Consider the following 20,886-nt stretch of genomic DNA (forward strand, 5'->3'; position numbering starts at 1 on the left):
AGCCGCAGCACCAGCCAACGGAGCGGCAGAAATAGCCAAAGCAGCGGCCAGGTGGTGAGTTAGACAGCTGAGAGGATGGAACTGCACACTCACAAAGAGCCAATCGGGAGCTAGGGATGTGACAGGGCCGTCCCTCTATCAAAGCCCTGTCACACCCCTAGCTTCCGGTGGCATCAAGGTACAACAGTACCCATCCAGCTATTGTGATGGCATCACTGACACCAGGGAAATGTGACTTTAGACAGTGATTAGTTTCAGCAGTCACATGTCGCTGTGTTGGGATCTCATCACTGCTGCCGTAGGAAGTAGAGAGCAGTGAGGGACCAGGTATTGTCAGAACAGGAGCAGGTGAGAATCAGGTCAGGTAAGTATGAATGTTATGTTCTTCCACAACTCTGGGCAGGTTTCTAAAACCTGTTTGGAGCTGGATAACCCCTTTAAAATCGAAAAGATCATAGATATATCATTGTGGTAACTGCAATATGTAAAAAAAATAAATAAAATTTTGGTTTATTGCACCCTGGTGGCAAATCTAGTAAACTTCACCAACTGCAATATTTCATATGTCAACAGACCAATGAGAAACCGTCACTCAAGATGAATCAAGATAATGAGGGCAAAATGGGAATGTTTTTTGTCTCCTGTAAAGTTTGATAGATTTGACAACCTATTGCAGTTACCACAACAACATACAAGGAACAATTAACAATTATGCTACCCTTCAGCTATGGCACTAAGTACTACTGAATTGTTAACATGAGGGATCTGTTTCATTTTGCAGGCTGTAATCTCCATTTTTTAAAGCATACACATACCTGGGTCTATAGATTCTATCCCATTGTTGCTCAGGTTTAAAATCTCCAGATTTGGGATATCAGTGAATTCTTTTGCTTGAAGTCGTTTAATTTTATTGCTGGAGAGATCCAGTTTTATGATGTCTGGAGAAATGTCAGTTGGAACTTGCTGTAATTCTGAAAGAATGAAAATCATCATTGCCTGCGGTTTTATCAATCTCACATTAGTACAGCTGTGATTGCCTTACTGTATGATTCAGTAATGCATAAACCATTCTCACCAGAGCCCTCCCAAGGGTTAAGTTACAGCTACAGTTCATGATTCATTTTACTAGACAAACTACTGCTATCGACAAGTTTACAAATAGGCTAGTGCAGGATTGGAACAATAGGTAGGCAAAGTTTATAGGCACCCACCTTTTTACATTGATAAGAAACAAAGATCTCTTTTTGATCTTATTCCAGGAGTTCCACGCTGTAGCCAAGTGGCTGGTTACACAGTGCAGATTCCAGTGTAAAGGCCCATTTACACGGAGCGATGATCGCTCAGACAACAGTTTGAGTGACAGCTTTGAGCGATCCTTTTGCATAAACTATTAAGTAGCTACTCAGCTACTTAATAGCTATTTAGCGTCCAAATGAAGCCTTTAGCTGAATGCAGTTAATAGCTGGAGGGCTCTTATCTGCTTTCAGCTCCTATGTTCTCCGTCGGGAAACAATGCTATCAGCACTACCCGCGGAGAACTCAGCCTGCGGCCCTGATAAGACCGCACAATGATTTTTAGGTTGACCTGAATTTAATGATCAGCTAGCAGTGCACATAAAGTGCATGATGGCCGTGTGTTTAGATGCAACGATTATATCTCAAACGATCGCAGGTAAATGGGCCTTTATGTGGTTGAGTGGTGCCTGACACACACCCTTACAAATATCAGCAGCTCGGCTGCTCTGACCGGAGCCGAGTGCCAGTATTAAGCCTGCCCCCCGCCTGGGCCCCGACATGGAGCGGGTTGTACAGCACGGTTATGCTGTTTGAGAGGCTTCCCTTCACCAATCAATGCCATGGTCGGAGAGCAGAGGGCAGGGGAAGCATCATATTCAAAGTGCATACAGCGCTATGCAAGGCGGGCTCTGTCTCCTCAAGGTAGTCAGCTGTGACGCGGCTACCATGTTTCGCGGCTACCTGCCCTATGATAGGAACTGTGCAGAGAGGGTTAAGCCAGCCCCTTCTTTCTGGAATGGTCTCAAATTTAACAGTTGAGCACTGAATAGAGGTCAGAGCTGCCAGGAGAGACGTCCAGAGGGCCCTGGCAACCTGGGGTCCAAAATAACCAGCAGCCTGGGAAGAAGGAAGAGCAACTATATCCCTTGGACAAAGAACCTTGTAACGCGCAGGTGAAGAGGAAGACTCCCTCTGCACAGTGCCTGACACTGGAGGATGACACTGTGCTGTCAGAGATTGGAGCAAGGGTGGGGATGCAGACTACAGTAATATTTACCCTAAGGGACTTAGTTAATGCTAGTGTATTTAGTTGAGTTTGGCACCACGGATTATGTGGTTAATGCAAGGCCTTGCATGTAGTCGCAATATTACATGGTTTGACAGTGTGTATGATGTTATGTAAAAAGTCTATTATTTATAATGGTGCAGTAAGGCACAAGATAGAGGGCAGTAGTGCGGGTTTGAGTATGGTGTGATGACCTCTGTAAAAATCGTCTATGATGTGTTGCAATCTGTGTGAAAGGACGCCCTAGGAAGTGTTAGAGGTAGGGACCTATGGCTAAGGATGATACATATCGTGCTTACACCACAGTTGAGAAATGGCATATAACTACGTACTAGGTCATGTGCCTTGCTCCTGCCAAGGAGAATTGGAGGTAATATATATTTTGGAGAGGGACGCCATTTGACAAAAAAAGTAGATTTTGAGTCGCAGGCAATTTTTGGAGTGCAGGCACTTTAAGAGAGTTTGACGAGTTATTATGTAACAATTAAGTATGGGAACCTTCCTCTGGAGCTAAATCTTGCTTATGCCGTTGTTGTTCTGTAAAGCTATTTTTGTTTTAAAAAAAAGTATATACTGCCTCCGCTATCATCTGTTATCGCTGTGCCATCATATAACCTGCCACCGGGCATGTACCACCCGCCCATTACACCGAAGTGTGAGAAGAACGTCACTTGCACTAAAGGGAAGTGCTCATTGGTTTAAGCGCACAGCCTATCATAGCTTGTAATTTGTGACTGCTTCCAGCAATGAGGTGCTTTCCCTTAATGCAGATTGGAGGCTTCCAGGCTGCATGTTGAGAAGCTGCTTGGTGGGGGCCAAGCAAGGAGAGAACTTCAGGTAACGGTACTGTACACTAGTGTGACATCAGAGGATGATGCTGCTGGATCTCTAGGATGATAGGTGCAGAGTCCTGGCCAGTGCAGTAATGGGTCGTGCTGCCTTCTATCAGCTTACTGAGTACAAAGGAGGCGACACTATAGTGCAGCAGCTCTAAACTGCCTCTGACCATACATGTGTACACTGTGACTGCTGCGGCAGAAGGAGCCCTTCCCGCACAGGTCATATCCTTATCTATAGCCCCCCCCCCCCTCCCTCCTTTCCCCTTATGTGATGTTTCACATGTATCAGTATTTGCTGCAATGCAGATTAATCAACACCAAAATCCACATGTCTAACATGCAAATTTTGATGTAGAATTGAAAATGGCTTATTTCTTCAGGCAATTCCACATCACAATTTGCATTTAGATTTTGGTGTAGATTTGCTGCAAATTCTACAGCAAATTCCGGAAAATGTAAAAAAGCCAAATGGCTGCCAGCTTTATGGTTCAATGTCAGCCCCTCCATCTTACTACTTGCAGACCCTGACAGGGTAAGGGTTGGTTTGACTGCAATATATTATGTCTCTATTGGACCTTTCATACAAGCAGAATTGTTTTGCAAGATGCAGCACAGTTGCGGATTTTATCAAATAATGTGGATTTTGTGTCATGTATTACTGCTGAATGCATTCTATGTAACCTTTTGCAGAATCTTGTGGGTTTTCTGCAGAATTTAATTGTGGAGTTACATATTCTGTATATTTGAAATCAGCATCAGCAATTCTGCAAGACTACGTTAATCCTGCAGCTGGAACCTTTTTGGCTACGGAATAAAGATCTGTGGATTTAAAATAAAGACGCAAAGATTTCAAATGATGTGAATTTCAAGCCCCATATGATAACATGGAGCTGCAGAATTCTCCGTGCACACAAGTTCCATCCTGTATGAAAGGTCACTATATGTGCAAATCACTTTGGGTATGTATTATGGGTACTGGTGCATCTTGTCTCCACCAGAAGAATGGGTGGAGACATGGTGAATGAGTGTATCCGCCATGTTAACGCCCCCAAGCTCCTGATTGGCTAGGGTGGCGTTTTGCCATGGCTGGAGGGTTAGGCTTAGGCTTACAGGAGTAGCAACTTGGAGCCAACTTCAGGAGCTGGCCGAGGAGCAGCATGAGCAGCCGCAGGGGGAAAGAGGGAGGCGGAAAGAGGGAGGCGGATGCTGCAGTTGCCCCACCTGTAGCCGAGACTCACAGCGCAGTATCCGGAAAAGGACAAGAGAGAGCGGCGCAGGAGGAGGACCGGAGGACACAAATTCCAGCACTGATAGGACGGCAGTAAGGAGACTGAGGGCACAGTAGTAGCCGGGAGGGGACAAGGGACAGTGGCAGGGGGAGGGACAAAAGGCGGGAGGGGAACCCAGCGGTGAGCACACACAGAGCACAGGACATTGCAGGCTGACGGGGGGAGACTCACAGTGGTGGCCAAATGCGCAGATCAACAGAGATGCCAAGTCAGTGGCAAGCACAATTGCCAGGAGCCAGCGTTGCGGCGCAGATTCGCCAACTGCAGCATGTCCATCCTTTTTTTTTTCTGCTGCGGCCGGCGCTCCAATTGAGGGGAGAAAAGCGTGCGGCCAAGTGCCGCGGGTTTTGAAGCAGCGCTTTTCCATTGGAAATCTTGCGGTTTTTTGCTGCTGCCAAACCACGAGATTTCCACTGGGAATACGTCCTGTGTGACCCCAGCCTAACCGTTTGATCAGAACGGCCCAGGTGGCAGGCAATCCGTTGATACTGCCATGCAGAGGCTCACTACACACAAGTTGCTTCTAAGAGTCTCTTTTATAGGTCAAGCAATTTTAGGGCCTCAGGTGGCAAGACTGTTTATCTAATCATGCCACAATTCTAGTCATTTGCATATCTGCCTGAGATGTAACTACATAACACGTTATGCAAAAAAATGACAACTCCTGCCTTTGGGGCAATGAGTGTATCTTCATCTGTTTTCACTTTTTGTTTGTAGTTTAGGAAAACAATTATTGCTGCCCATAAGCTGTCAACCACCAGATCAGCCTTTTGTAAATGATCTTTTTATGGTTTTGTTTTTTCATTGTAATTATAGCTTAGGCAAATTCTTCCCAAAATTTCTGCTCTTTTTTTATGTTTAAAAGATTTTTATTGAAACTTTCGGGGTTATACAAGAAACATGAATGCAATAAAACATCAACAATATAACAAGTTGTAATAAAATTGTATAACTTGTTGTATTGTCTTTTGCTTTATAACAATTGGCTCAAATTTTCATATAGACTGAGAGGGAGTAGTTTTGCTGGTGACGTATGCCACCTCTACATACATCCCTCTCAAGTATGAATCAGATCAGATGTATAGATGCAATAGCCCCTCTTACTGTACAGTCCCGCTTGCTAGCCAGCCAGAGAAAGATATTGAGTATCAAAAGGCCATCCATAGTGCCCAGGTGAAGTAGAAATCTGTACATTCTTCTTCAAGATCAGAGCATCTCAGTTCCTCCATATGTTTTATGGCATCAATGGCTTCTCTCCGTGTTATTCTCGGGATCGCATTACTTTGTTTCCTGTATCTGGGGATGATTTTTCGCATTGACATGATAAAATGTCTTAACAAACCTTTTTTATTTTTAGATATTGATCCTAGGAATATGGACAAAAGTGCCATCTCTGGAATAATATCAATTGAGGTTCTATATACTGCCCTATATAACCTAGAGATGTCCTGCCATAAAGGAGCTATAAGTGGACACTCCCACCAAATGTGCAGCATTGAAACAGAGTCTGACAAACACCTCCAGCATTGGTTTGATATAGAGGGAAAACGTTTGCGTAGTTTGGTTGGGGTTCTGTACCATTGCGAGACTATTTTAAAGTTGAGCTCTTGTAACCTACTTGAAACAGTCATCTGATAAGTCAGTATGTAGGATTTAGACCAGAAGCTCTCCAGAGAAAAACCTACCCAATGCTCTCTCCCATTTCCCCACCTAGCTAGGTTCAATGAAATCGCATGTGTAGGCACTTCATGAGCGATACATAAGTTGTTCAATCTTGGTTTCATCAGACTAGAGAATCTTGTTTCTCACAATCAGAGTACTTTATGTGCTGTCTGGCAAACTCCAGACAAACCTTTAATGTGTCTTTCTGGCCACTCTGCCATAAAGCCCAGATGGGCGGAGTGCTGCACTGATAATTAACCTTCTGTAATTTCTCCCATCTGCACACACTATCTTTACAGTTCAGCCAGAGTGACCATTGGGTTCTTGATCACCTCTCTTACCAAGGCACTTCTGCCCCAATTACTGAGTTTTATAGGTCCATCAGCTCTAGGAAGAGGCCTGGTCGTTCCAAATGTCTTCCATCTAAGAATTATGGAGGCCGCTGTGGCCTTGAAAACTTTCAGTGCAGCAGAAATTTTTCAGAGCATTCTCCAGAACTGTGCTTACACACAATCTTGTCTTTTCTCTCCTCTTGGCTTGATTTTGGCTCTGATATGCATTGTGAGCTGTAAGACCTTATATAGAAAGGGGTGTGTCTTGTAAAATTATGTCCAATCAACTGAATTTACCACAGGTGGACTAAAATAAAAGTGTAGAAACATCTCAAAAATGATCAAGAGAAATGGGAGACCCCAGAGCTAAAGGATCTGAATACTTATTTATGTCAATGCAAAAAAAAAAATTACAAAGATTTTTTAACATTATGTTTTAACTTCATCATTATGGGGTATTGAGTGCTGAATAATGGGGAAAAACTTGCTTTTTTTTATTTGCACAAGGCCACAACATAACAAAATGTAAAAAAAACGTGAAAGGGTCTGAAGACTTTCCAGGGCCACTGTATATAGAGGATTACAGGAAGTAGTCATTGATATACATGAGCTGCAGCTAGCTCACTTAATCCACCCTCCAGACACTGATTGACAGCTGTCTGCTTATTGGTATTCATAGAGAGCTAGATATCAATCAGTGACTGTAAGGTGGGAATGATGCAGCTCATAAATATTGAGGACTACTTTCTGTATTCTTCTATGTGTGACTGTTACTAATAAAATGCAAGTTTCTCAAAGTACTGAACAGATACACACAGCAGACATATCACTGTGATCAGTGCGCCTGTCACTATCACGTGATTGTTCCCAGCAAAATAAATAAAGTAATCTTGTAGATATGATACCTTTTAATGGCTAACAAAAATACATGATATTAATGCGAGCTTTCGAACCTACACAGGGTTCTGCTTCAGGCTTTTCTTTTCATTTCAGCCTTAATCCTGCGTAGGTTCAAAAGCTCACATTAACATTATGTAATTTTGTTATCCATTAAAAGGTATAATATTTACAAAATTACTTTACTTCTCTTGCTGGGAACCATCACATTTTCCTCTACTAGCTAACACAATACCAAACCTTTTTTTATTATCATTATCATATGATGCTATCAGAGAAGGCTGCAACAAGATGATGACAGATTCCCTTTAAACTGTAAAAAAAAAAGTTCACAATTTATGTTTGCTATTTTCTGCCAGGTTTCCAAAACTATAGATTGCCAGAATATCCACTATCCACTTGTCATGGTCTGTTGGCCAAGATGGGCCGTGGCACAGTGGTCTCCAGGTGTAGATGGACTGGCTGCACTGTTCCAGTCTGTCCGATAGGTTGATGTTTGTGTTTTTGTGGTTTATGTCTTTAGGTGGTTGTTTGTCTGTATTCTCTCAGTGTTTTCCCGGTCACTGATTTTGGTCTCTTGTTTCGCATGTGGATTTTCCCTGGTGTTTGTGGAACTGTCCAGTTGCAGTGCCTCAGTCATTATTTAAGTCTGCTTCTGGGTCTGGTTGGCGCTGGTTATTTTCTCAGTTCTTGTTCGTGGTGGAAGAGTTCTGCTGTGAAGCTAAGTGGTGCTTTTGTTTGTTCATTTGTGTCTGCTTCCTGTGTGAACACAATCTTACCTTCATCCTGGGCGTAGTGCGTTTTACACTCAGGGCAAACGTGACACCACTAATAATAGAAAAAGCTAAATCTAATAGAAACCTAATGAACTCATTAAATCCTAATGGAATGGATTGACATGGATCCATCCCACATATCATAATGAATATGTCATGTCTGTCATGCATCCTGTAAAAACACGACCCATGATGCCAGTGGTAATAGAATTTTACCATAAACAGGGAAAAATGGTTCCCAAAAGATCCCCATATGGAGATTGGATCCTGCTTTTGGTACTAAATATATGTTAGTGTATCACAAAAAGGGAAATATAAAAACAATCACTGAAAACGGCCATATACTTACTGATACAGGAGGGCAAACATGGCTGTCTCATCGGTGTCCTCCACAGGTGTAATTGGCTCCCTCATTTGGCAGTATGTCTGCCTGCATGCTGAGGTTGGTGCACGTTTGCCCTACTGTGACAGCAAGTATATGGCCGTTTTCAGTGATTGTAAACATATGTTAGCATTTATAGTGAATAGGCATGCTTACATACCTTTTTTTCTGCAGTCTAGTGTTGCAATTGGATATAGATATGTATGACAAAGGGTTGAATCCACAGAAGGTCTAGTGACCTTGGGTCCTTCTAATGGTTTAGGTTGTCCATCTTCATCTTGGCATATGATTTGAGGTGTGATCTCTTTCAGTTTTTGACCTTTCAGTTCTGCTGGTTTCTCACACTTAGCATAATTTCCAAAATTCCTGTGTCGTGGAATCTGTATAAATGTTACAAGAGACTCCAGCTCACAGTTACAATCCCATGGATTGTCATAAAGCCGCAGGTAAGTGAGTCGTGGCATTTGGATAAATACCTCCTCTGACAAGGTTTTTATCCGATTATGTTGCAGCAGAAGGGTTGTCAGCCTTTTTAACCCAAAGAATGCCTGATCCTCAATTTTTGTTATTTCATTTTGTTGCAAATCCAAACTCTTTAAATTTTGAAACTTAGAAAATGCATTATCTTTTATGATCTGAATTCTGTTTCGCGACAGCAGAATGTGTATCAGATCTTCTGGCCAATCATTTTGCACCGTTGTTTGCCTCTTCTCCTGACAGTCCAAATATTTTTCATTGAGATATGTGTATATGTCACATGGTAATCTTGGAGCATAGCGTTTAACTGTGCTCGAGGATCTTTTTGAGCTGTTAGACTTGTCATTGTTTCCTCGGTTATTTCTTCTTACCTTCCTAAACTCAGATGCTTTACAAAAGAAGAGAATTATTATTAGGGGAACCACTTGCATCCTGACATCCAGCTGGCTCAGAGTTTCCAGAACTGCAGTGAAATATTTTTCTTCAAGCGAAGTTCACAGCTGGGATAGTTGGAACCCCTCTACAGAAAAACAAGAGAATGGGAATGTAAACTTTGTTTAGACACTTCAATAGAACGTTCTAATGCAAACTTCAAAAGCTGGAAAATAAAATCTAGCTCTGGAAATAATCTAACATTTAGTGCACAAAAATTGCGTTGCTTGTACAACACATTGCCATTGTTGTAGTTTGTTTACTAGTGTTTACCGTTTGAACTCTCTTTTACATGAGCATTTTTAAGGATTTTGTAAATTGCTGTTTGGAATAAGTGGCTTTGTAGTTAAAAACTGTATTTGTGTTACACATTGCCTGTAACCTTTTTCCCCCTTTTAACCTTTGAATGTTTACGGGGCAAGAAAACCAAAAACAGCAAAATTCTGGTATTTTTTTTAATGGCATTTGCCATGTGGGTTAAATAACATAACGCAACTTTATAGCTCAGGTCGTTATGGATACTGCAAATATTTGATAATTTTTTTTGTCCCACTAGCTTGCTTGATCACACTGTACAGTACACTGCAGTACTCCCCTTTGCAGTTAATTATTGTATATCAGCTTGCATCCTGTTAAGTCATGCCATAGAAAACCATCGGTCCCAACAATCCCTTCATGTGAGGTGATTAACAAAAGTACCCCTAATGGCCCATTTAGACCCAACGATTCTTGCTCAAAATTTGCTCAAAGCTGTCTTTTGAGCGAGAATCGCTGAGTCTAAATGCACGGACATCATGCAGTTTTCATGCACGAGTCATTCCTCGCTCAATTCTAGTTATCAGCGGTGCAGATTGAGATGAGATTCTTTCAGTTCGCAACCCGCTGGTAGTTCACAGGGGCACGCGAGCTGTAATCGCGAACAATACAGCTATTTGCTTATACAAAACAACTGTATTGTTCGCTGAGCGATATCACATTATTTTTTCTCTATCAGGTCTGCTTATCAAGATATGACATATGTCCATATAAATGAAACAATAGCGATCTCCCCGAAAGCTTGCTTGCTGTAACATCATGCATTTTTGTTAGCCATTAAAAGGTATCATATCTACAAGATTACTTGGTTTCTTGCTCTGAGAATAATCACACATTCCATATAAATGTGCACGTATTGTATTATACATGTAATGACTGCCAATCAAAAGCTGAAGGTAAAAAGATAAATCCCCAAAAAACTAGAATACGAATGAAGCAAAAGTTTCTTCATTGAGATTTCGATGAAACAACATTTCTGTGTTTTCCTGCGATGAGATGTTCCTGGACATTCCCACTGGATGTTTTAACAGTTGTCCGCCATCATATGTATATCTCATCGTTCGCAGTGCAGTTCTTCCATGGTTCTTATTTCCTGGTGAAATCACTCACCCTGTTCATCACTTACATCATGTATAAATACATGAGGGGACAATACAAGGATCTCTCCCAAGATCTGTTTACACCCAGGACCACGACGGTAACAAGAGGACATCCGCTGCGATTAGAGGAAAGTAGGTTTTATCACCAACATAGAAGGGGATTCTTTACTGTAAGAGCAGTTAGACTGTGGAACTCTCTGCCGGAGGAAGTGGTGATGGCAAAATCCATAGAGGAGTTTAAAAGGGGACTTGATGTATTTCTGGAGAGGAAGGACATTATAGGATATAAATCTTAGGTTAATTGTCAATCCGGGTATATAGGCAGGTAGGAACTATTAGGAGTTGATCCAGGGAACAGTCTGATTGCCATTAGGGAGTCGGGAAGGAATTTTTTCCCCAAAAGGGCTAATTGGCTTCTGCCCTTGGGGTTTTTTGCCTTCCTCTGGATCAACACAGGAGGATAGACAGGCTGGACTAGATGGACATTGTCTTCATTCAGCCTTACATACTATGTTACTATGTTACTATCATGAAGACCGTCTGGAAATCAACCCAAATTGACTGCAGGTCCTGCAATCTGATGTTCATGTTACAACCAAGTGTTCAAAAACAGAAGTGCGCGTATACTCCACAAGATCACCGTAGTTCACGGCCTTAAATTTCCCAAGGAAATTTTTTACAAACATACAAACCAACGACCGCGCACGTACCTCAAAACTGCCCACTAAATCTTGGAAATGCTGGTCTTTCATGAGTTTCCAGATTTGTTGTACATCGAATTCACCTGCTTTTAGCTTCTCTGAGCTCAATGCAGGAAATTTTATACATTTGTAGCCAAAACACATTTTATTTTGAAATTCCAGGCACCAAAAAAAATATTTTTTTTGTTCCCCAGTGTACGGTAATTGTTCAGTGTAAAAGGGCCCTTAGGTTTGTTTTGAACAGTTAAAGAAAAGTTGGGGTTTTTAACGTTTTTTTGAACCGAAGCCAAAAGTGGATCTAGAAGGATCCATTCATTTTGAGCCAACTTCAGGCTTTGGTTAAAAAAAACGTATGAAAAACTGCCATTAAAACTGTGGCTTCCTACCAAGAAAAACATGTGTGAAACCACCCTAACAGCTGTAATTAATGTAGAATTATTAAACTCCTTTAGATCTGTGTTTAGTAGAGGAACTAAGTGACTGTTCAACTTTTGCTCATTTGGAGAGGCAGAGAAGTCCTGAATCACATAAGACCCACACATATCACTGGAGGGGAATATGGCCAGACTCAGACACACAGATTTTGGCCATGTAATGAGAGCAGAGTCGCTAGAAAAATCTAGAATGCTTGGACAGATCAGTGACAAAAGAAGACCCAGCCGCCCAAAGGACATGATGGCTGATACTGTCAGAGCTGATACTGGCATGGATATCACACAACTGAAAGAAGCAGCATGTTTTTTAAAACTGTAGCTATTACTTTGTTATTCTTCCAAAAAAACTGTAACTGGTGAAGCAGCTATACTGACATAATAATCGCCAGTGGTGTAGCTTTAAACTTGTGTGCCCTCCACTGTTTATATAGTTTAGTGGTTTCCAATATTGGGGTCCACTCAAGAGTTCTGTTGTTTTCATTAAACTAGATGAAGAAGTATATGTCCAAAACATGTTATAGGTGGCTTTCCTGGCTGAGGGTCATCTTTCCTACAGCTGGGTCCACTCACCTGGGTCATCATCCCAGGAAGTAAGGCTGGGCTGCAATCTCTTCTGGTCACCACAGTTGCCGTGAGTACTGCTCTTCAACAACTAGTGATATCACTCAGGTAAAGCCTGTTCACATACTAGGAGGGAGACTTTCTCTCTGACACACTCCCTGGGGTGCTTTCTGGTATCTGTATCCCTCAGCCCTGGTTGTCTCCTGGGCCACACTGCTACCCTCACACGAGCCCTGCCTGCTGTAGCAAGGGGCACAGCAAAGCCTTCTTGGCACTGTCCAGCATTTATATATTGGCCCATCCTTCAGTGCCATATCAGGTGAAATTGCTAGCCACATCAGTACTCCTTCACTGGCCTGGCACCTCTCTACATTATACCCTGAATAGGTGATGCACTATTCACATCACTGGCTATATCTTCAAGAGACAGGGTTTCTTCTAAGCGTTCATCAGAACAGCAGTGCCATACGTAATTTCTGAAGATGGCAAGACAACTCTGCTCCCTTACACACAGGGATTTGATGCAGATTCACAGCGAAATCTTCTGCTGGGTTTGTGTTGGAAAAGTTAGCCACGTATGCACTTGTAATAATATTGTTGTGACCTGTCCATGATGCATTATGTTACCCTGACAATTGTTATTAGTGGCTGTGCTGTTTATAGTGGTATGCTGAATAATTGGTGGACGTATCTGCAAATAACCTGATTTTGATCTGAGATGTACTGCCAAGCTGCTAGCAGAGACTCTGGGATGGCACTAATGTAATTTAAAACATTTTTCCAGTTCATAGCAATAGGCCTCAACCAGTCTTTAATTTAAAACTGCTGTAAGCCAAGACTTCCATCCATCCTCAGGTCTGTTTTCTTTCACAGCGGGGCAGGGAAGGATACAGAGGATGTGTGATAGTAAATGGTACTGGAAAGGAAGACAGCAGTTTTTATTTTGATTGTGCTGTTAATTATCAGATACTGCATATTTTCCACCGACAGACATGTTGGGATACTGCAGGTAGTAATACTGTGGGAGTTCTGTTACTCAATAAACTACTGTTCACCTGTTAGGTGCCTGATATATGGTAATTCAATACCAGGGGTCACAGGACTTATTGAGTACATTGGGTAAACATTCACAGTGCAGGGAGAAGTGAGCGAACCTCTGTGTTAGGCTATATTCTTCACCAACAGTTGCCACTAAAGTGCGGTGATTTGCCGTAAAGTGTCTGGCACAGTACTACCCTACAAACACCCCGTGGAATTTCAGCCTTAAATGGGTTATATCCACTTATTCCTCCCCCATTAGTCTACTTACCTCATCTTGTCCCCGCCGATCTTCTCCCGTCTCCTGCAGTCCGGAGGGGGGTCACCTCACCTCCAGCTGTCTAATTCTTCTGCTTCCTGTGATGAATCATCTATTCACAGGCAGTCTGCTTCCTGCCAACTAATATACACTATGTCACTAGTGATGTAGAATTCACAGCCTAGCAAGGAGTGCCGAGCTATTGCAGAGACTGGGCATGTGTGCTGTCTCTGCAATAGATTAGCATTCCTTTCTAGCCAGTGAATACTACGTCACGGAAGAAGAAGAAAAGGATCTGTCCAGCTTGCAGTGAGGTGACCCAGGGGACTGGAGAAGATGCGGTAAGGAGTCTGCCTGGGAAGGAATAGATGAGTATAGAATATAGAATTATTTTTTTTATGACAAAACCCCTTTAATGACTTCATATGTCTGTTTAGACAATTATGCCAAATTGTCCAAACAGACATATTATGCCTAAGCAATTACCATAGCTATACAATAAGCTCTGTTCTGGTACTGTATCTACGTAGTAAGCTTGGATTTGTTGTTTTATCTATGCAGTAAGATCGGTTCTGCTATCATATCTATGTATTAATACTCAGGCTGTATCCGCACTGGTGACAGTGATATTGCTGCTACAAAATAGCTGCGATATTGCTGCTTTGTACACAAGATTTTGTAGTGTCAGTGATGCTTTTTTCTTGTGAAAAATAAAGCATCATGTCGCTGCTGCCCGCAATTTTCTCAAGCGATAAAATCACGTGATTTTGTAGCGAAAAAGATAATAGGACTTTCTAATGTTAAAATCGCATAGCATGAAAATCACAAGTTTGTGCTATGCGATGCCAGAAAGTAGCAGCCTCCATAGGGAAACATGGGCTACAAAACATAGCAAATCGCAGCTGTATAGAGCATGCTGCGATTTTGTAGTCTTGCAATGTAGCAGGCAGGCTACAAAACATCGCTCGTGTGGATGACCCCATAGGAAAGCATGGGCTCTACATACATGCGATTTGTAGCACTGTCGCATCGCTACAAAATAGCCCATGCGGATGCAGCCGGTACTGGTGTATTATGTCGCCACCAGAAGGGGTGGCGACATAATACACCTGTCAAAAACTGTTTCACGCCCCCAACTGGGGGCAGAGGACTGCGGCGAGGCTGGGAGCGCTGGCCTTGCCATAGAGGACAGCGGCGAGTGGTGTTGTGCCAAGGCTGGGAGCTGCACCGCCGGCACAGAGGACAGGGTGGAGGACTGCGGGGAGGCTAGGACTGGCGGCCCCGGCATACAGGACAGCGGCGAGTGCTGCTCTGCGCCGAGGCTGTGGACGGCAGTGCCAGCATGGAGGACAGCGGTGAGTGCCGTTCGGGGGAGCTGCGGCGGCAGAGGCACAGCTTCCAGATGCTGTGGCACCAGAGGACAGCACAGAGGCTGAGAGCGGCACCTCTAAAATCCCCCATGTGGCGTTACACACGCCATGAGCAGACAGCGGGCACAGTGGGATTGGCGCTGACAGAGGTACAGCGGAGCACAATTGTGTGTGAGCGACACAGCACACAGCCGGCGACCGCCAAGGACCACAGAGCCGGCGGCAAGGCGGCCCACAGCGAGCACTGACTGATAGCTGCAGCATGTGGATGTAGTTTAGTCAGACGTAGCCGGTTAGGGTGAGGGGTTACTTTTCCGGATAGTCTTATCTTATTCGCTGTAAATGATGCCATGTTACAGCAAATAAGCTAAGCCTAATAGAAAAAAAATAACCCCTCACCCTAACCGGGAATGGCAGACAAAACTACATCCACATGCTCCTACCACCTTCAAGCATTGAGCTAATCGGGAGCTAGGGGTGTGACAGGGGCGTTCCTCCTGTCAAACCCCTAGCTTCCGGTGGCGTCAAGGTACACCAGTACCGATGTAGCCTTAGGCCTCTTTCACACGGGCTACAAAATCTCACTACAAAACGCATTTATGTGAAGCCTATGGTTTCCAATTGGTTCTTTCACATGAGTGATGTTTTGTAGTCTGAAAGAACCCATTGGAAACCATGGGCTTCAGGCTGCATCCGCACAAGTGATTTTGTCGCACAATTTTGTAGCGAAGTGACAGTGCTATAAATCGCATGTATGAATTTGCACTACCATTGAATTCAAGGGTTTCGCAGTGCGAATCGCAGGTTGTTCCAAAGCCATGTAGGTGCAGGTCCCACTTTTGGGACTGACACTTATCTATAGTTTAGCACCCCACTGCCCCAGGCCTGACAACGTCCCAGTGATAAATCGCTCAAGGAATGACTGGAGGCAGGCTGTCTGCCTCAATTCACAATAAACATGCCGTCATTCATAGATGACATAGCCCAATTGGCGTTTGATTTTTATGCCTGCAAACACTGAATGCCAAATGAATTATGGGTTTGAGACTGCTATACCACTCCAAGCAGCATGTTCAGCAGGTAGCGGCTCCCAGAACATCTGATCAGCAGAGGTGTCAGACCACCGCTGATCTTTTATTGATGACCCATCTTGAGGATACAGCATCAATAAAAACAAAAAATGTTTTGAAATCTCCTTTTAATACTTATAATTAATTATATTTGTTATCTAATATTTGTGAATGAAAGTAAAGCACCCAAGTGTTAGATGAAAACAACTGTACAACTGCTTAAAGCTTTTGTAAATATTTTCATGTGTTCTCTAACCTCTCTGACAAAATAATAAACAAAGAAACACCTAAATTTCCTTTTATCCTCCAAAAACATACTAAGAAATGAACTAGAGCTCTGTGAAACTGCCCTTTACTTGTGTAAACAAGCCTACACACATGATTGTAAGCTAACAGTACAAATGACATTTTTAATTTGCGGTTTTGGAGAGCTCTACCAAAATTTTAAAATACATGCAGCACAGCTGTCAATCTCAGCGGTTCTACTCAGATAAATGACAATGCATCTGACAGCCACCTCTCCTCCTATTAAAGAATTAATATATGTGCCAAGTTTAGCCCTTTTACACAGAACGATTATTGCTCAAAATGAGCTCAAAAGCCGCCCGCTATTCTCTAAATACACGCAAATTAAGCTAGTTGGCTTCTAATTGGCTGATTAGCCCTTTAGTAGCTAATGCAAAATGATTGCTCAAAACTGTCAGTTTCTGATGAATTTTGAGCAATCACCTATGTGTGTAAATGCACCTTAACTGGTTGGTATCACTTTGAAGTCAATGGAAATTAATAGGGTTAATTGATTGATCCACTCCTAGAAACACAGAAGTGTAAAGTGACCTTAGCCTATGTTCACGCTGATTTACATCTTCAAATGATCTATGAGCCCTCACGTTTCTGTTTGGTTTACATTTTTTTTAACTAGAATAAACTTGCTCAAGTTTGAACAGTGCCTTTCTTGCGCTTTCTATGCTTAGGAGTAGAGATGAGCGAGTATACTCGCTAAGACTAACTACTCGAGCGAGTAGTGCCTTAGCCGAGTTATCCTCCCACTCGTCTCTAAAGATTCGGGGGGCAGCGGGGGAGAGTGGGGAGGAACGGAGGGGAGAGCTCTCTCTCCCTCTCTCCCCCCCGCAACTCACCTGTCACCCGCGCCAGCAGCCGAATCTTTACAGATGAGCGGGGACGTACTCGGCTAAGGCACTTCTCGCTCGAGTAGTTAGTCTTAGCGAGTATACTCGCTCATCTTTACTTAGGAGTCTAAGAAATTCTTTTCAATGATTGACTATCCTGCCCACGGAAAGGACCAGATGTTCAAAGTGGTTGTAGGAAATGGTTTTATAGCTGTTGCTTGTGGAGCGCTAGGTGCAATTTGTATATTCACAATGTTCCCTTGGCAATTAATAGTAAAAAAAAAAACTCTTCTAAGTCTCCTCACACTGATTAGATGCTCTCCCTAAAGAGAAACTTTACCCTTCACGACCCACATCATAGGCTTTTCACCAAGCAAAATACTGTATATTGATGAGGGGCAAAAATCCCAAAACAGCTGGTTGTCTTTCACTTCTTTATATTCCCAGTCATTGTTACAAGGCCTGTAAAAAGGTCAGACATTGACTTGCAGGAATGCTACCTTCTAATAGAGTAGAGTCATTGTTCCCTCTCCATTTGCATACTAAATTTCCCAGAGGAGCATGGATGACCTTATAATTCTGCTCACATCTACTAGGTGCTCTTCACAAGGAGTAACAATACTCCTCCTGACAAACCTCCACGGAAACACAGAGCATGCTGTGGTTTGAAACAACTGTATCTTCATAATGCCCTCCTCTTGTGTGAATGTGCATAAATCCCTACTCATTCAAAAGATAATTCATGGCTCTGACTATCTGTAAACCTCAGCTGTATTTGCTTTTACTGTTTAGTACTGGTTGTGTGAAAATGAACTGCAAGTGGGCTGTATTCTTTACAAATTTCTGCCAGAGCAACTATTAATTGCGGTTCTTATTTTTTTAGCATATGCATTTTTAACTAAATTCTTAGAAGGAATCTGTTGTTAATTATTTTGCTTACATTCCAGGTGAATGTAGAAATCTGCAAGATCTAAATCTGTCAGAGTGCCAAAACGTAAATGTAAGTATTCATGTGTATTACAAATATATAGACATTTTAAATTGTAACTATGTTGCGATGTCATTACTATTTGCATCCAAATGTCTATCAGATTCTAAACTGTACCTAAAATATAGCTAGCAAGACAGGTGAAACATTATTGATTACTGTTGGCTGCACCACTGCGACCCCCATTTATCATTGGTATTGGGGTCCCAAGTCCTGTTACACTTCAGCCCTGTGACCACAGGTTTTAGCATGCAGGGTGCACAAAGATTTTTTTAGGAGTTAGGCCCAATGTCCACGGGCGGAATTGAATTGCGGAACTTGCACAGAGCACCCGTGCAGATGATCCGCAGTTCAAGCAGCCCATAGAGAAACATGGGTGTCCGCACTGGAATTAAAGCATGTGAATTTGTTTGTGGACCTTTTGATCCAGAAAACAAATCATAGCATGCTCCATTTCAATGCAGATCCCGCACAGACGACTTCCATTGAAGTCAATGGAAGCCATCTGATCTGCGGCCCGCCTGCAGCTGACACTGCGGACGGGCCGCGGATCCCGCGGGAAAGCAGGAGATTTTTTTTTAAAATCTGTACTGCACATGTCCAACGGTGAGCCGTGTGGACCATCCACAGTACAGATGTCCTCGGCCGCGGGCAAGGTGGAATTCCGCTGCAGGCTCCTGCACACAGAATCCCGCAATCAAATAATTATGGAAGATCAACAGGTGCCAGACTCCAGGCATCAATATATAGACAAGTCCAAATAAAGGAGTAAGGCAGCATGTGGGAATCAGTCTTCTTACCAGTAGTTTTTCATAATAAGAAATCAAATCTTTATTGTAGTCCAATCAACATGCGCCGTTTCGACCAAAACATCTATGGTCTTTATCAAGCATACAGAATCCGTCCCGCCCATGAACATGAAGCCTTACAGAAAAAGCGGATTGACACCCCCTGATGTTTCTTGTGGGGGGAAATGCATAATCATCTATTTCACATTGTAAAGCCTTATTATTTTTGGAGATACACTATAAAACTTCAAACTCTTAAAGACTTCCATCTGGGAATGTCTGAGAGGCTCATGAAAAGCTACAGGGGACAGGGTGTCCCAAAAATGTATACACACTTCAATAGTGGTTATCTATGCATTTTTTTGAAATCTAAATCAACATATGGCGGCAATATGCAGTTCAGTATTATGTTGTCTCTATAGATGCCAGTAGTCGCACGCTTGTTAAAGCCACCATGTGGTCGTCAGGCGAGTCAATTAAAATGACAGATGCACGCTTGACTTTTGAGCAACACAACACCATTTTGAATTGGTATTGGAAATTTGAGTATATATGTTTTAGATACAATGACAATGATGATGGGAGTTTGGAACAGAACCAGGAACACACCTAGCAATCACACGCCTTTTTGAAAAGTTAGAAACCTATGGTACCATGTATGATGTGCACAAGAAAAGGTCTGGGAAGCATTGTACAGATACAAGTCCTGCTTCCTCGGATATGGTGTTGAAACAATGTACACGCTCATCACAAAAGTCCATCAAACAATGTGCATGTGAGACAGAAGTTAGCAGATTGAGCATACAACGCATTCTTAAGAGAGCACAAGGAAAGTTTACATCCTAAGGGTGACTACCCACTACAGTTTTTTTTTCACTGCGAAATTCGCAGCGTTTTTTTTTTCTGCAGGGGTCTATGGGACTTGTAATGTTAAAATCGCGATCGCGCAAAATCGAAATTTACCGCGAAAATGTATGCAGCTGAGCAATTTTACTTCCAGCAAGATGGTGCAGCACCAAACTACCACCGAGCCTTGAGAGCCTATCTAGATGGTATTCTGTCAAGATGTTTGCTAGAATGAAGAGGTGCTGTAGAATTCCCTCCTTGTTCCCCTGACTTAACACCCTTAACTTCTAAATGTGGAGAACCCTAAAGGATGTGGTATGCTGTAGAAAATCAGACATATTGATTGTGCTACAGAAAAAACATTGAAATGTCATGCAAAACAATCCTTAAAGATATTGTAGCCAATGTTTCTCCTGCAGTATTTTATCAAAATCAGAAGTGTCTGGATGTTAAAGGGGTTGTCTGAGTTGTAATATTTCTATAAAACCCAGATATACTCACATCTCTACGCTCCTGCTGCGCTGCTGCTTCAGGTCCCCCCTCTGATGTAATTATTTACAGGCTGCCCCAGTCTGTTTATGAAATGTGACAGTTGCTGCAGCCAATAACACAGCTCAACGATTGATGACTGTTATTGGCTGCAGCACCTGTGAGGTCCCGTAAACCAGGCAGGACTGCAGCCTGTAAACAAAGCAGCGGAGGAACGAGCGGTGGCATGGGACACAGCAGGAGTGTGGAGAGGTGAGTATATGTGGGATTGTTATGTTAGTGAATGGGAAACGGGTTACATACAGAAATATTACATCTCAGACAATCCCTTTAATGGCAACCACTTTCAGCACCTAATGTGATTGTAGAAGTCAAACATAACTTATAGCTATCCTTTGAGGATTATATA

General features: G+C 42.7%; 2 protein-coding genes across 7 annotated transcripts in view; one reads left to right on the forward strand and one right to left on the reverse strand.

Annotated features, from left to right (window-relative positions):
- Positions 1 to 20,886, forward strand: part of FBXL13 (F-box and leucine rich repeat protein 13) — a 159,693-nt gene that overhangs the window by 66,706 nt on the left and 72,101 nt on the right. For all 3 annotated transcript variants that reach the window (XM_066591982.1, XM_066591984.1, XM_066591983.1), the window contains exon 10: positions 18,314 to 18,366. In XM_066591982.1, coding sequence (XP_066448079.1) covers positions 18,314 to 18,366 — 53 coding nt within the window. The remainder of the gene's footprint in view (positions 1 to 18,313; positions 18,367 to 20,886) is intronic.
- The window catches only part of LRRC17 (leucine rich repeat containing 17), a 59,144-nt gene that overhangs the window by 24,643 nt on the left and 13,615 nt on the right, over positions 1 to 20,886 (reverse strand). For 3 of the 4 annotated variants that reach the window (XM_066591988.1, XM_066591985.1, XM_066591986.1), the window contains exons 2-3: positions 8,640 to 9,476; positions 816 to 971 (exon numbers count right to left, since the gene is read on the reverse strand). In XM_066591988.1, coding sequence (XP_066448085.1) covers positions 816 to 971; positions 8,640 to 9,387 — 904 coding nt within the window. In that variant the 5' untranslated portion in view covers positions 9,388 to 9,476. The remainder of the gene's footprint in view (positions 1 to 815; positions 972 to 8,639; positions 9,477 to 20,886) is intronic. The other variant, XM_066591987.1, reaches the window with a different exon arrangement.

The sequence above is a fragment of the Eleutherodactylus coqui genome, chromosome 2 (assembly GCF_035609145.1).
Source record: "Eleutherodactylus coqui strain aEleCoq1 chromosome 2, aEleCoq1.hap1, whole genome shotgun sequence".
Taxonomy (NCBI): Eukaryota; Metazoa; Chordata; class Amphibia; order Anura; family Eleutherodactylidae; genus Eleutherodactylus; species Eleutherodactylus coqui.